This window comes from Equus caballus, chromosome 10 (assembly GCF_041296265.1).
Source record: "Equus caballus isolate H_3958 breed thoroughbred chromosome 10, TB-T2T, whole genome shotgun sequence".
Taxonomy (NCBI): Eukaryota; Metazoa; Chordata; class Mammalia; order Perissodactyla; family Equidae; genus Equus; species Equus caballus.
In genome coordinates, this window is record NC_091693.1 from 21697087 (window position 1) to 21709901 (window position 12815).

Below are 12815 nucleotides of genomic sequence, written 5' to 3' on the forward strand. Positions count from 1 at the left end.
CTCTAGCATTTCTCCTACTAAGACGTTGTTCTAGGAGCTCTCTGCCCTGACAACTACAGCCATTTGCCAATTCACAGGAGCCACATCTTCCCCAGGGCAAAGGGCAGTAAAGAGCCCATCTCAGTACTCAGAATGCCCAATGCCCAGCTGAGTGTCTGCCTGTCTGTCTGTGTATATGCTGAACATTGACCTCCCAGGCCACTGTGATGGTTAATTTTGTGTGTCAACTTGACTGGGTCATGGGATGCCCACGTTAAACATTACTTGGAGGTGTGTCTGTGAAGGTGTTTCTGGATGAGATTGGTATTGAAATTTGTGAACTCTGTAAAGTAGATTTCCCACCCCAAATAGGGTGGCATCATCCAATCTGTTGATGGCCTAAACAGAACAAAAAGTGGTGCAGGTCAGATTTCCAGGGTAAGGATTCCACCATCCCTGGGACATGGATCTCAGGTATTTTGGGTCAAAGTTAGGGAAGAGAAAAGAGCTGACCTCAGTTTCTGGAGGAGAACCCTCTGTGTTGGAGCCTCCCAGAGGCTTTGAATGCTTCCCGTGAATTTGAGTCAATAGAAAAGTCTTTATTTGGGGGACTTATCCTATCTGTCACACTCAGGAGGACCAGCTTCTTATTTTTATAACTGCATTTCATGTAATAACCTATCTGCACTTGAGAGAAGTGTGCCCCATGTTCCCATTATGTGTGTCTCTGATACTCCAGGGGCAGTTGTAGGTCCAGAGATCACCAAGGAGGGGCAATCGTCCCTGGACCTTCTGCTGCACATCCTGGTTGGGGCTGTTTGTAGCCACTGGGGCAACCTGTCCAGGAGTGGCCCCATTCTGGCACCAGTAGCCATGAACTGGGTCAGAATCCATCCAGTAATACTTGGGGTAGAAAATGGTGCAGGGCACAAGGATGCACAATCTCTCCTGCACCATCACCAGCTCCTGCATCTCAAGGTCGTATTCTGGACCCTGAACCAAAGCCCTCAGAGTGAGAGAGACTCAGACTCCACCCTCACTCTCCACCCCGGACCCCTCTGGTTCCTGCTCCACTCACCTTCCTACAGCGTGGACTGCAGCAGCAGAAGCATCACTTGAACCATTAATACCAGGCACTTCCCTGGGACATTCTGGTCACCAGGGTCCCTCAGTATGGAAAGAGCAGTTTTGGAAAAACAAGAGTAAACCACAACAGGAAGCCAGTGGGAGTGAACGAGATAGTAATTGTGCGCATAAGTGCAAATTCAAACCCACAGCCCCCAGAGATGAGGACGTTCTTGGAGATCAGCCATTACCGCTTCTTTACACAGCAGAACTGAATATAGGTCCAGAGAAAGCAAAGGGCTTCCAAAAGTCATACTGGTTGATGTGAATTTCAAACTCAGTAGGGAATTATTTGTCCCTTGCACGTTGAAAACTTGTCAGTGAACTTTTTCCCCTGGAAAATGTTTGCTATTGAATCAATTCCTTCCTGGGTACAGGGCTATTTGGGTTTTTCACTTCTTCCTGAGACAGTTTCAGTAAACTATATTTTTCTTAAGATTTTTAGATGTCATCTAAATTTTTTAACGAATTAGCATATAGGTGTGAAGCACCCTCTTATATTGTTCTTTCTTTTAGAGTGATGCTAGTTATTTATGTAGAGGTGAAATCTACATAATATAAAAATAACCATTTGAAGGTGTATAATTCAGTGACAGTCCGTTCATATTGTTGTGCAATCATCGTGTCTATCTAGTTCCAAAATATGTTCATCAGCCCCAAGCAAACTGAGTACACATTAAGTTGTCACTCTCTTCTAGCCTGTAAAGTTTCTGCTGAGAAGTCAGCTGATAGCCTTATGGGGTTTCCTTTGTATGTAGATTGTTGCCTTTCTCTTGCAGCTTTCAGGATTCCCTCTTTATCTTTAATCCTTGACATTTTTGTTATAATGTATTTTGGTGTGGGCCTCTTTGGGTTTGTCTTGCTTGGTGCTCTCTGTGATTCCTGTACGTGGATGTCTGTTTCTCCCTTAGGTTGGGAAAGTTTACAGCTATTATTTGTTCAAATAGATTCTCTGTCCCTTTGTCTCTCTCTTCTCTTTCTGAGACACCTATAATATATGGATGTTAGTGTGCTTGATGTTGGCCCAGATGTCCCTTAGATGGTCTTTGCTTTTTTTTTTTTTTTTTTTTGACAAGGAAGATTGTCACTGAGCTAACTTGTTTGCCCATCTTCCTCTATTTTGTATGTGGGACTCTGCCACAGCATGGCTTGATGAACAGTGTGTAGGTCAGTGCCTGGGATCCAAACCCATGAAACCCGGGCTACCAAAGCAGAGCACGCAAAGTTAATCACTACACCACCAAGACGGCCCTGTCCTCCTTCTTTTTAACTCTTTTTTCTTTTATCTTTTCAACTTGGATGATTTCTGCCAGTCCTTTGCCCACCTCACTAATCCATTCTTCTGTATCTGCTACTCTGCTTTTGAGTCCCTCTAGTGAATTTTTTCATTTCTAGTATTGTGTTCTTCATTTCTGATTGGTTCTTCTTTACATTTTCAATTCTTTTTTGAAGTTCTCACTGAATTCATCCATTCTCCCAAGATCAGTAAGCATCCTTATGGCTATCAATTTGTATTCTTGGCAAGTACATTCTTTGTTGCTGTTTCAGTTAGTTCTTCTTCTGAGGATTTGTCCTGTAAACTTATTTGGAATGTGTTCTTTTGCTTTCTGATTTTGCTTCTTTCTGTGTGCTTATATCTGTGTATTAGGTGGATCAGCTGTGTCTCCCAAACTTGGAGAGGTGGCTGTATGTAAGAGACACCTTATGAGGCCCAGCAGTGTGCTTCCCTCTCATTACCAGTTGCAAATATTCCAGGTGTGTCCCCTGTGTGGGCCATGTGCGTCCTTCTTTCGTGGCAGGGCTGCTCTTGCTGCAGGTGCATGAGAAGCCTAGGCTGTCCCCCTGGCCAGCTGGTTGCATTTCTAAGCTGCTTGCAGCTGCTGTGGACCCCTTCACTGACTTTATCGGGCATCAGGAGCTCCAGCACAGTTGACTGCAAGGTCTAATAGCCCATTCCTGCTGCAGTTTTTCTGTTATGTGAGTAGGCCTCCAGTGTGGCTCATTGCTAGGCTCAGGGGCTTATGACTGCTGTGGGCCTCTGTCCTGCAAGGCTGTTGTCAGCTCTCTCAGGAGTGCAGCTGTGTGTGGCTGGCCCATGCATGGAGGCACACAAGTGTTTCAGGTGTTGAAATGTTGGGCTGATCCCCTATGTGGAAGTTTGAGAAGCATAAGTCTGCTGCAACTGACAAGCCCCACTGCCCATAGGGCCTCACACCCAGCCAGTACAGTCCTGTCAAGTGTGTGTGCCCTGACCCACATAAAAAAACCAAGTCTCCCCACTGCAGAGGCCCCACACACTCCACCAACCCAGGCCTGCCCCTCACACATGCCCTGCCCCTTGCCTATGCCCTGCCATGCTGCAGAGGTCCCACATGCCCCACCTATGTGGGTCTACCAGTTCCCAGAGGGCTTTCTGTTGGGAAGGGCAAGTCCCTAGGTCAGGCTGCCTGCACTGGCTGAACTGGATTAAATCAGTGCTCCAGGAGTGGTGCAGACCCCTGGGCTAGCAGGCCAGGGGAAGAACTCTAATGACATCTGCCAGTGTCAGTGCTAGCATGCCAGTACAAGGTCACAATAATGGCTGCCACCAATGTCTCAGTCCCTGGGGTGGTGGTTCCAGCCTGGGAAGTTCTCACCTCTCACTGAGATGCACCCAGAGCCTATCAAGTGAGTCTCTTTCCACCAAAGGGCTCTGCACCTATATTTCTGCTGATTTTGCGTTGCTTTCCAAAATGGGTGAATTTGTGAATGGGTCCTTTGAGAGCAGACTTTCTCTCCTTTATGTCTGACATCTTTTTTGGGGGGTATTCCCTATTGTTTATAGCCAGCAACCCTAGATATTATGATGCTCATCTCGGTTATGCTGAGTCCGAAAGCTGCTAATTGTGGCAAAGCTCTCCCACTCAGATCTCCCATTCCTCCAGGGAAGACTTCATAGCTTAAGATTGCTCCTGGCTGTGAAGTGCCATTGCTAGAGTGTGGCTTTTTCCTCTCCAGAAAGGAATTTTCCACATCAATCAGCACCATCCATTACTGTGGGAGTTCTTTTTATCCAGTTTTCAGTTCTTTTTCAGGAGTAATCGTTCCAAGATTAGTTGTAAATTTGCTGTGTCCATGGGAGGAGATGAGTTCAGAGTCCTCCTATGCCACCGTCTTCCCAGCAATCCAGAGCATGTTTCCCTGTGCTTATTTGCCGTCTGTTTTTTTCTTTGGTGAAGTGACTGATTAAATCTTTCACAGCATTTATCATTATTATCATGGTAAAATACACATAACAAAAACTTTACCACTTCAACCATTTTTAGTTGTTCGGGTCAGAGGCATTCAGCACATTCACGTTGTTGTGCAACCATCACCACAATCTATCTCCACGTCTTCTTCTTCTTCCCAAACTGAAAGTTTGTGCCCATTAAATGCATAACTCTCCATTTCTCCTGCCTAAGACCTTGGGCACCACCATTCTATTTTCTGTTGGTCTGTGAATTTACCTGCTCCAGATACATTATTGAAGCGCAATCTACAGCATTTGTTCTTTTGTGACTGGCTTATTTCACTTAGCCTAATGCCTCCAATTCACATTGTAGCATGTGTGAGAATAGACTTCCTTTTGTGGCTGAACAATATTCCATTGTATGTGTTTTTCACATTTAGTTAATCCTTCCATCTGTTGATGGACCCTTGCATGGCTTCCACCTTTTTGTTATTGTGAATAATGCTGCTAAGTACATCAGTGTACAGATACCTATTCAAGTTCCTGCTTTCCATTCTTTGGGTACACACCCATAAAATGAAATGATGACCATATAATAATTCTATTTTTAATGTTTTGAGAAACTGCCAGACTATTTTCTACAACAGATGCACCATTTACCATCAAGAGCAAAGCACAGGAGTTCCACTTTCTCCACAACCTTGCTAGCAACTGCTATTTCCTCCTTTTCTTTCCTTAAATAGCCACCCTAATGGGTGGGAAGGGTATCTCATGGTGTGGTTGTAATTTGCATTTCCTTCATATTAGCAATGCTGATCATGTTTTCGTGTGTTATTTGGCATTTGTATGTCTCTGGAGAAATGTCTATGAAATCCTTAGCAAATTTTTCTTTTTCCTTTTTCTCCAGAAAGCCCCCCGGTACATAGTTGTATATTCTTTGTTGTGGGTCTTTCTAGTTGTGGCATGTGGGACACTGCCTCAGCGTGGTTTGATGAGCAGTGCCATGTCCACGCCCAGGGTTCGAACCAACGAAACACTGGGCCACCTGCAGCGGAGTGCGCGAACTTAACCACTCGGCCACGGGGCCAGCCCCTCCTTAGCAAATTTTTATAGAGGCGTGTTTGGTTTTTTTGTTGTTGAGTAGCAGGTTTTTAAAATATACATAAAACAGATCCTTTATTGGTTTGTTTACTTATGTTTTATTTTGAGAGTATTTGATATATTCTAGATACACTCTAGATATATTCTAGGCCTCCATCAGCTACGTATTTGCAGGTAATTTCTCCCAATCTGTAGCTTTTAGTCTCTCCATCGCAGCTTTTAAAGAATAACAGGCACCCATTCCCCAGGATGTGTGTCACCCATGAGATTGATACCTACCCTGATATCAGTTTCCCCACATTAAACCCAGCATATATGGGGTTAAAACCAAAACACTCATTCCTTGCTTACTCTCTGGCTTCCTGTCTCCAGAATCCACTATTCTCCATGGAGACAGACACCGTCAAGGACAAGATCCTGGATTATCTCCTCCCCACAAAGAGATGCAGACTGGTGGGAAAGCTGCTGACCAGCAAGGTCACAGACTTCCTCCTCTCTGCAAGTGTCTCCAGGCCAAAGACAGGCTGGTGGGAAAGCTCCGACCAGCAAGGCCATATGTTCCCCCTCCCCTACCTAAAACTCCAAATGAAAACCCTTCCTTTTAGCTTTTTGGGGAGTTTGGGATTTGAGCTTTAGCTGCCCTCTCTCCTTGCTCAGCGCTGTGCAAAAATAAAATTCCTACTTTCTTCCACCACACCTGGTGTCAGAGATTGGCTTGCTGCGCAACGAGTGAATGAACTCACTTCAGGTTCGATAACAAGATGACCCACTAGTGTGTCAGAATGTGGAAGAGCAGAGCAAAGAAGATTAAGGGGAGAAGTTCTGAAGGGCAGATGGGGGAATTCAGGGTGTAAAAGGTCACATGAGAAATGTAACCACTCAAAGATACCCAGGTCTTAATCCCTGGACCACGTAAAGCTTCCCCTGTAAGGAAGAAAGTTCTTTGCAGGTGTGATTAAGGTAAGGATTTTGTCCTGTGGAGATGATCCTAGCTAGTCTGGGTTGGTCCTTAAATCTAGTCCCAAGTGTCCTTCTAAGAGACAAGCAGAAGGTGATGTTCTACACACAGAGGACCATGAGCCACATGACCACAGGGACAGAGCAATGTGCTAGTCAAGGAATGCCAGCAGCACAATCATCTGGGAGAAGCAAGAGGTGGATTCTCTCCTTGTGCCTCTAACGGAGTGCATCCTACAAACTTCTTGATTTCTGCCAAGTAAAACTGATTTTGGATGATGTGGTTCAGGATATCCTCCCTCAAGTTGTGGCACCTTTGAATATTGACTGTTTCAAGTTGGAGGAATTGCATGTGCAGTAAGGACTTTCTGATCTTCTCTTGAAGCGGGTCATACACCCTCACTGAGAGGTGCCCTCACTGTACCTGGAGGAGAGGAACATCTTATCTCCTAAGATTAAGGGACACAGAGAGGAATATGAAGAAACAGGCCTTGCTAATTTTCCCCCAGTTTACTGCACTTAGGTCACACTCTTTGTCCTATCATATCTCTGCACGATTTTCCACTTTGCATCAAATCTAGCAGGAAAATACTCATGTTTAGCCCTTAACTCAAGTCCTCATTTCCGTAAGAAGGATCCTGTGCCACATTAAACTTACGTTAAATATAATTGTATGTATTCTTCTTCTGATATGTTTTGTCTTAGGTGGATCTCAGCTGGGAACTTACAAGGACAGAGAGAAAATATTTTTCCTCCCCTCCACGGATTTCTGGCCTCCTGCACTATGAGAAAATATATTCCTTATGTTTTAAGACATCGAGTATGTAGTTATTTGTGAGAGTTGCCCCAGAGAGCTAATAAAGGTAGGAAATCAGAGAGATGCTGTCTCCAGGGAGAATTCAGAGAATAACAGAGAAAAGCCCTCCTTCACTGACCCATTCCCCTGTTCCTTTTTGCAGCCAAACTCCTCCAAGTGTTGTCTGTACCCTCTCTTCCCATCTCCCCTCCTCCAATTCTCTCCTGAACTTGCTCAAACCAAGTTTTTACCCCTTTTCCGCCTCTGCATTAAACCTGCTGTTTTGGGATGTGTTTGGGATGTGGATGGGCAAATGTGTTCCCTTGTGTCCTTTTCTTCTGTGTGCTATCTGTCCCTTTTTACCTCATCTGTTGTCATCACTTACATGGATCTATATCCTCACATCTCCAGCGAGAACCCCTGTCCTGATCTCCAGACATTCACATCCACCTCTCTTGCTGATGTCCCCAGTTAGATGTCAAGTGGCTTCTCAGAATAAACATCCCCCTTCCGAACTCTACTCTCTGGTGTCCTTCCAGTTGCTCAGGAGAAACATTTGGGCATCATCCTTGCTCCTCTCTCTCCCTCACTCCTCACATCTATTATGAAACCCTGCTACTTCCGTCTTCGTAATACATCTAAACATAAACCCTCACTCTCCACCTCACTCCCTGGTTCAAGTCGCCATCACCTCCTGCCTAGAGAACTCAGCAGTCCTGTCCCAGTCTCTGAGCTGCTGCTGTGGACCCACTCTGGCCTTTTCTGAACAGAGCTCACTGGGGATCCTGTGAAAATGAAAGTTCAATCACACCCTCCATGGCTTTCAGATTCTTGCATTTCCTGCAGGACCTCACAGCCTCTGCCGCAGCACATGGTCTGCACCATCCTCCCAGCTTCTCCCCTCTTTATACCTCCCTCCGCTGTCAAACTTCCTCTTGTTTCCCCAACACACCAGGCGAGCTTCTACCTCGTGCTCTTCCACTCACTGTCTTCTCTCTTCCATTTTCCTGGGATTATTTTCTCTCAGGCAAACACAGAATCTAGTTTCTTACCATCTTAAGTCTTTGCTCCAACATCACTCCTCACACTCTCAGATGTAGAAAATTCTCCCCAAGATGTCATGGGCTCCTTTCCCTTCATGATTTTTCTTCAAACACACATTGCCATCCAACATGCTCTAATATTATTTCTAATTTTATTTCTTTTGATTTCTATCCTTTTTGTCTCCAGAATGACAGTCTTTTGACAGGGATTTTGGATGCTGTGTTCACCAATGCACCCCCAGCACCTACAACAATGCTGGCACATAGTAGGTCTTCTGTAATACTCGCTCAGGAGTTTATAAATAAATGATTGAATCTTACTCTGCTCAGAACCAAGGAATGATACACACACACACACCTGGTTGGCATGTAAGACTGAGCCCGAGGGATAAGCAGGACTTTGAGAGGCTGGAAGAGGGAGGGAAGGGCATTTCAGGAGGAGGAACTGTACATGCAAAGTCAGAGTCACAGAGGCCCTGACTCGGCTGGGGGTGGAGACATTGCCAGATGCAGGAAGAGGGAGGAATCTAGCGGAGAGTCCAGCAGAGGACAGACACACCAAGCCTTCAAATCCAGCCTGTAGGCTTGGCCCCTTGGTCTCTGGCCATGGAGAGTACGTGTAGTTGTTCATACTCTGCAGGATGTGGACGATGACGTTCTCTGGAAACACAGTCTGGAGGCCTGTGTTGAGGAGAGAGATGAGGGCAAGAGATGAAGTGGGTTCAGAGGTGCAGGGAAGAGATGAGGCCCCAGGAACAACCAGATCAGAATGGGGAGAAGATGGGCAGCAAGATGAGTTGTGTAGGAGGAAGGAGAACAAGACTTATGGATGGGTGGATCGGGGAGAAAGGAAGGAGGTACAGCGGAGAACCACACCCCAATTCTGGCCTTAGCAATGGGGCCATGGTTTCATGATTGTGATGGGGAACCTAGCAGAGAAATTGGTTTAGGGAGGAAACTGGAAGCTCCACTTTGTCCATGCTGAGTGTAGCAATCCTGGGGGCCAATCTTGGGGAGGTGTGCGATGGGATACTGGATGGTGAGACACCCACTTCGCTTACCTGAGGGGTTAACCTAGGATGGTGTTTGCATCCTCCATGCCCCCAGCAGGCCTCACCACCTTCCTCCTGTAGGAACTCATTCTGAGAGAAGAGACCAGGGCCTTTCAGTCTAGTCAGATGGTGGTACAGCTGGCAGCTGGCTCACCCCTTCTTCTCAGTTCAGGGTCTGGGGAGGTGACTGAGGTGGGAGAGGGCAGCTCTGTGGCACATGGGTACCTGCCATCCTGGACACTTGGTGGGTGGGGCACTGTGGCTGTCCCTGTGGATCCTCTACCCCCACCCCGCTTCCTGACCCGCTGGGCCCCACAGTCACTGGTTCTGGGACTCAGCCACGTGCCCCCTGCCCTCCCCACACCTCCCTTTCCCCCTGGCACAATGCTCACATGAGTAAGATGAGGAGGAGGAGCAGGGTCTTCACAGTCACTTCCACAATGGCCACCAGAACCACCTCTGCCACGGGCCCTGATCTCCCTGAGGGAAAGTGGGATGAGGATGGCTGGGGAGGGGAGTATGGAGAGTGACTGCTTCATGGGCACAGGGCTTCTCTTTGGGGTGATGAAAATGTTAGATGGATGGAATTAGATAGTGGTGATCGTTAGGCAACAGTGTGAATGTACTAAAAGCCAACAGTTGTACACTTGAAAATGGCACAAGTAGTGATCATATTATATATGAATTTTTCCTCAATAAAAATAATGTAAATAAACTCAAAAAACTATATGGAGATGTCAGATTTTTCCTCGATACCAGCAAAGATCCGAAAGAATCAACCCGTACTGATTTGCTGAAAATACACACTTTCAGCCCTCAATTCTGAGAATTCTCCTTGATGGAGAACACCTTGGCCATATTTCTCAAAAAAATAGAAAGGACAGGTGATCGAGCTATTTTGCTGTTAGGAATTTATCCCACCATGATAAACACACAAGTGTGAAGGGAGAAATGAGATTGCCAATTGCAGCGTTTCTGTTGGTAGAATAAAATTAATGCCATGTTTCTCCATTAGTAGAAGATGTGTACAGAATCAGCATCCATCTAGGCCATGGGATACTGCACAGTCATGGAGGAGAATGAGGACAGTCTGCACTACTGATGTCAAAGGACCCGTAAGATCCTTTAGGTAGACAAACCAAGGCTCAGAGCAGTGTATGGACATTGGTCACTCCCTGGGAGGGGACTTGGCACCTGAGGACAGACTCTGCTGTTAATTTTGAGCTTTTGGCCACAGGAATATATTACCTGTTCAAAAATATGTAACTTACAAACTATTAGGGGAAAATAAGAAGACGAGGATGGAGAGTTGTCAGGAGACTAATAAGAGGCCTCAAGAGGTGGGCTCTGCCGTGTGAATGCTGTCCTGCTCTCCTTATGGAGCTGAGCTGTGTTGGAGAAGTCTGAGGGGAGTGAGGGACCAATGGGGACAGCTGCTCACAGAGGCCATGGGGGCTGAGGATAGGAGGTACCACTGGGTTCACACACAAGGGCCTCTCTGGTCACCAGAGTGAGTCCAGAGTGAGGCAGGGACCCAGCCCTGCCCTGAGCTGGAAGAGGCCCTGCTCTCTACAGCCCAGGGGAGCTCCTTCCTACCTGTGCTGTCCCTTTGACAGACACCGATTGTTTGGTCCTCTGGAGCACCTAGGACGAGAAGAGTGATTCCTCTTTCAGTGGGAAGGGGGGGGGTGAGATGAGTGTAGGCTTCCCCCCTACCCTGAACCACAGAAATGCAAGAGGGACAGGGTTGGTATCTTTCTAGGTCCCCTACAGCCAGTCACCCAGGAAAAAATCACCAGGCATCACCAGCCTGGACCTTCAGACCCCACCACACCCTCGGGAACCTGGGCGTCCTGGCCCAACACTCACAGGTGACATTCAGCTGGATGGTTGTTTCCGCAGTCACACCAACTGCAGGGAACTTCACCTGACAGGTGAGGTTGGTGCCATGGTCCTGGGGCCGTGGGGTGAGGGTGAGAACTGAGGAGAAGTGGGTCCTGGGGCCCAGGGAGGTGAGGGCAGCTGATGTCCAGGAGAATATGGGGGGTGTGCCCCGCTCACAGGCCCAAGGTACAGAGCAGGTCAGGTTGCTGGGGTGGCCAGACTCCATGATCCCCAGGATGCGGATGTGGGGAGTATGGGTCAGGGCTGGTGAGGAGGTGGGGAGAAATGAGAATCAGGAGGGAGAGTCCTAGGTGTCTAGGACCTACAAGCCTTGGGCTTTGCTTCAGCTTCTCTCTCTGAGCCCCAACACTGTGTAGCTCCCCCATCTTGCCATGAGCAGGGTCCCATCCCAGCTCTGCCCCACTTTCCCCATGTCCTTCCCCTCTGGGGTGACCTGGAGCCCACTCCTTACCCATCACACGCACAGAGAGAGGGTTAGATTTGTAATTCCATTTTGTTCTATTTGTCTCCACCCGAAAGAAGTATTTTCCATTGTCCCTCCTCTTGGCATCTGTGATGTCCAGGGAGCAGTTGTAGGTCTGGGGGTCTCCAAAGAGGTGGAATCGTCCCTGCGTCTCTTCCTGTACTTCACGATCTGGGTCATTTGTGGCCACAGGAGCATCCTGGTATGGATTTGCCCCTTCCTGGAACCAGTAGCCATGAGCTGGGGTAGAATCATTCCAGCCATCCTGGGGGTAGAACACACTGCAGGGCACTCGGACACACAGACCCTCCTGCACCGTCACTGACTCCTGCACTTGCAGCCAGAATATTTCACTCTGAGCCAGGGAAGCTGTAGGGAAATGAGATTAGATAGAGTCCTATCCCACCCTCCCTCTCCCCATTGGCCCACTCACCTGCCCACAGCAGGGGCAGCAGCAGCAGCAGCATCTCTGAGATGGAGGGTTCTGGACGTGCGTCTTGCGTGTGAAAGGAGAAATGGAAGGCAAGTGGGAGGGGATGATTTTGGGGGGCCCAAGTTAAATGGGAGGAGGCCACAACCTTGGCCATTCACAGAAGAGGAAGTGCAGACCAGAACTTGTCCCTCTACACAGAGCGGGTGGACAGCCTGCAGCTCAGACACCCTGAGACCCACCCATGGGGGAGCAGAGAAGGGTAAGTTCACATGTCCTGCCCCCATCACGGGGTTTCCCTTTAGCACCAGAGCCTGGAACAGAACCTGCGAGGACATCTGAGGGGTGGGACATGGTAAATGTCTAAGGACCTCCCATCTGAGGTGCTTTTCTTAGCACCGGTGTCTACATCAAGGAGCAGATCCTGCCAGGTTCAGGATTCTTTAGGGTCTGTGTAAGCATCTAGAACAGAGGACAAGGGGATCTTAGGTGAGGAGAAGGCAGCATCCAATCATTAATTCATCCTTTAATTCATTCTCCAAACACTTAGTGAGCATCCATGTGTTCAGGAGGCTGGAGACAAGAAGGGAGACGACCCTCCTGGTCCATGCCCATGAGATGCTCCCCACTCAGTGGTGTCACTTCCTCCCCGAACACTCAGCCCTGTCACGCTTTACAGTTGCAGCCACTGATGAGTTTGCTGTGTGTCCTGGAAGAATACTGGGTATTTTCTAAAATAGGAGTAGGGTTTTT

The 12815-nt window shown here is 47.6% G+C and overlaps 1 protein-coding gene across 1 annotated transcript; it reads right to left on the bottom strand.

The window, feature by feature from the left end:
- Positions 1-657: 657 nt before the first annotated feature.
- LOC100066140 (myeloid cell surface antigen CD33) lies at positions 658-12308 on the bottom strand. The gene is made up of 8 exons (XM_014732392.2): positions 12293-12308; positions 12066-12116; positions 11621-12001; positions 11134-11412; positions 9657-9744; positions 9330-9382; positions 8772-8893; positions 658-972 (listed from the first exon to the last, which is right to left on the bottom strand). Exons 1-8 carry the CDS (start codon positions 12306-12308, stop codon positions 658-660), a joined length of 1305 nt encoding a protein of 434 aa, XP_014587878.2.
- Positions 12309-12815: the final 507 nt, after the last annotated feature.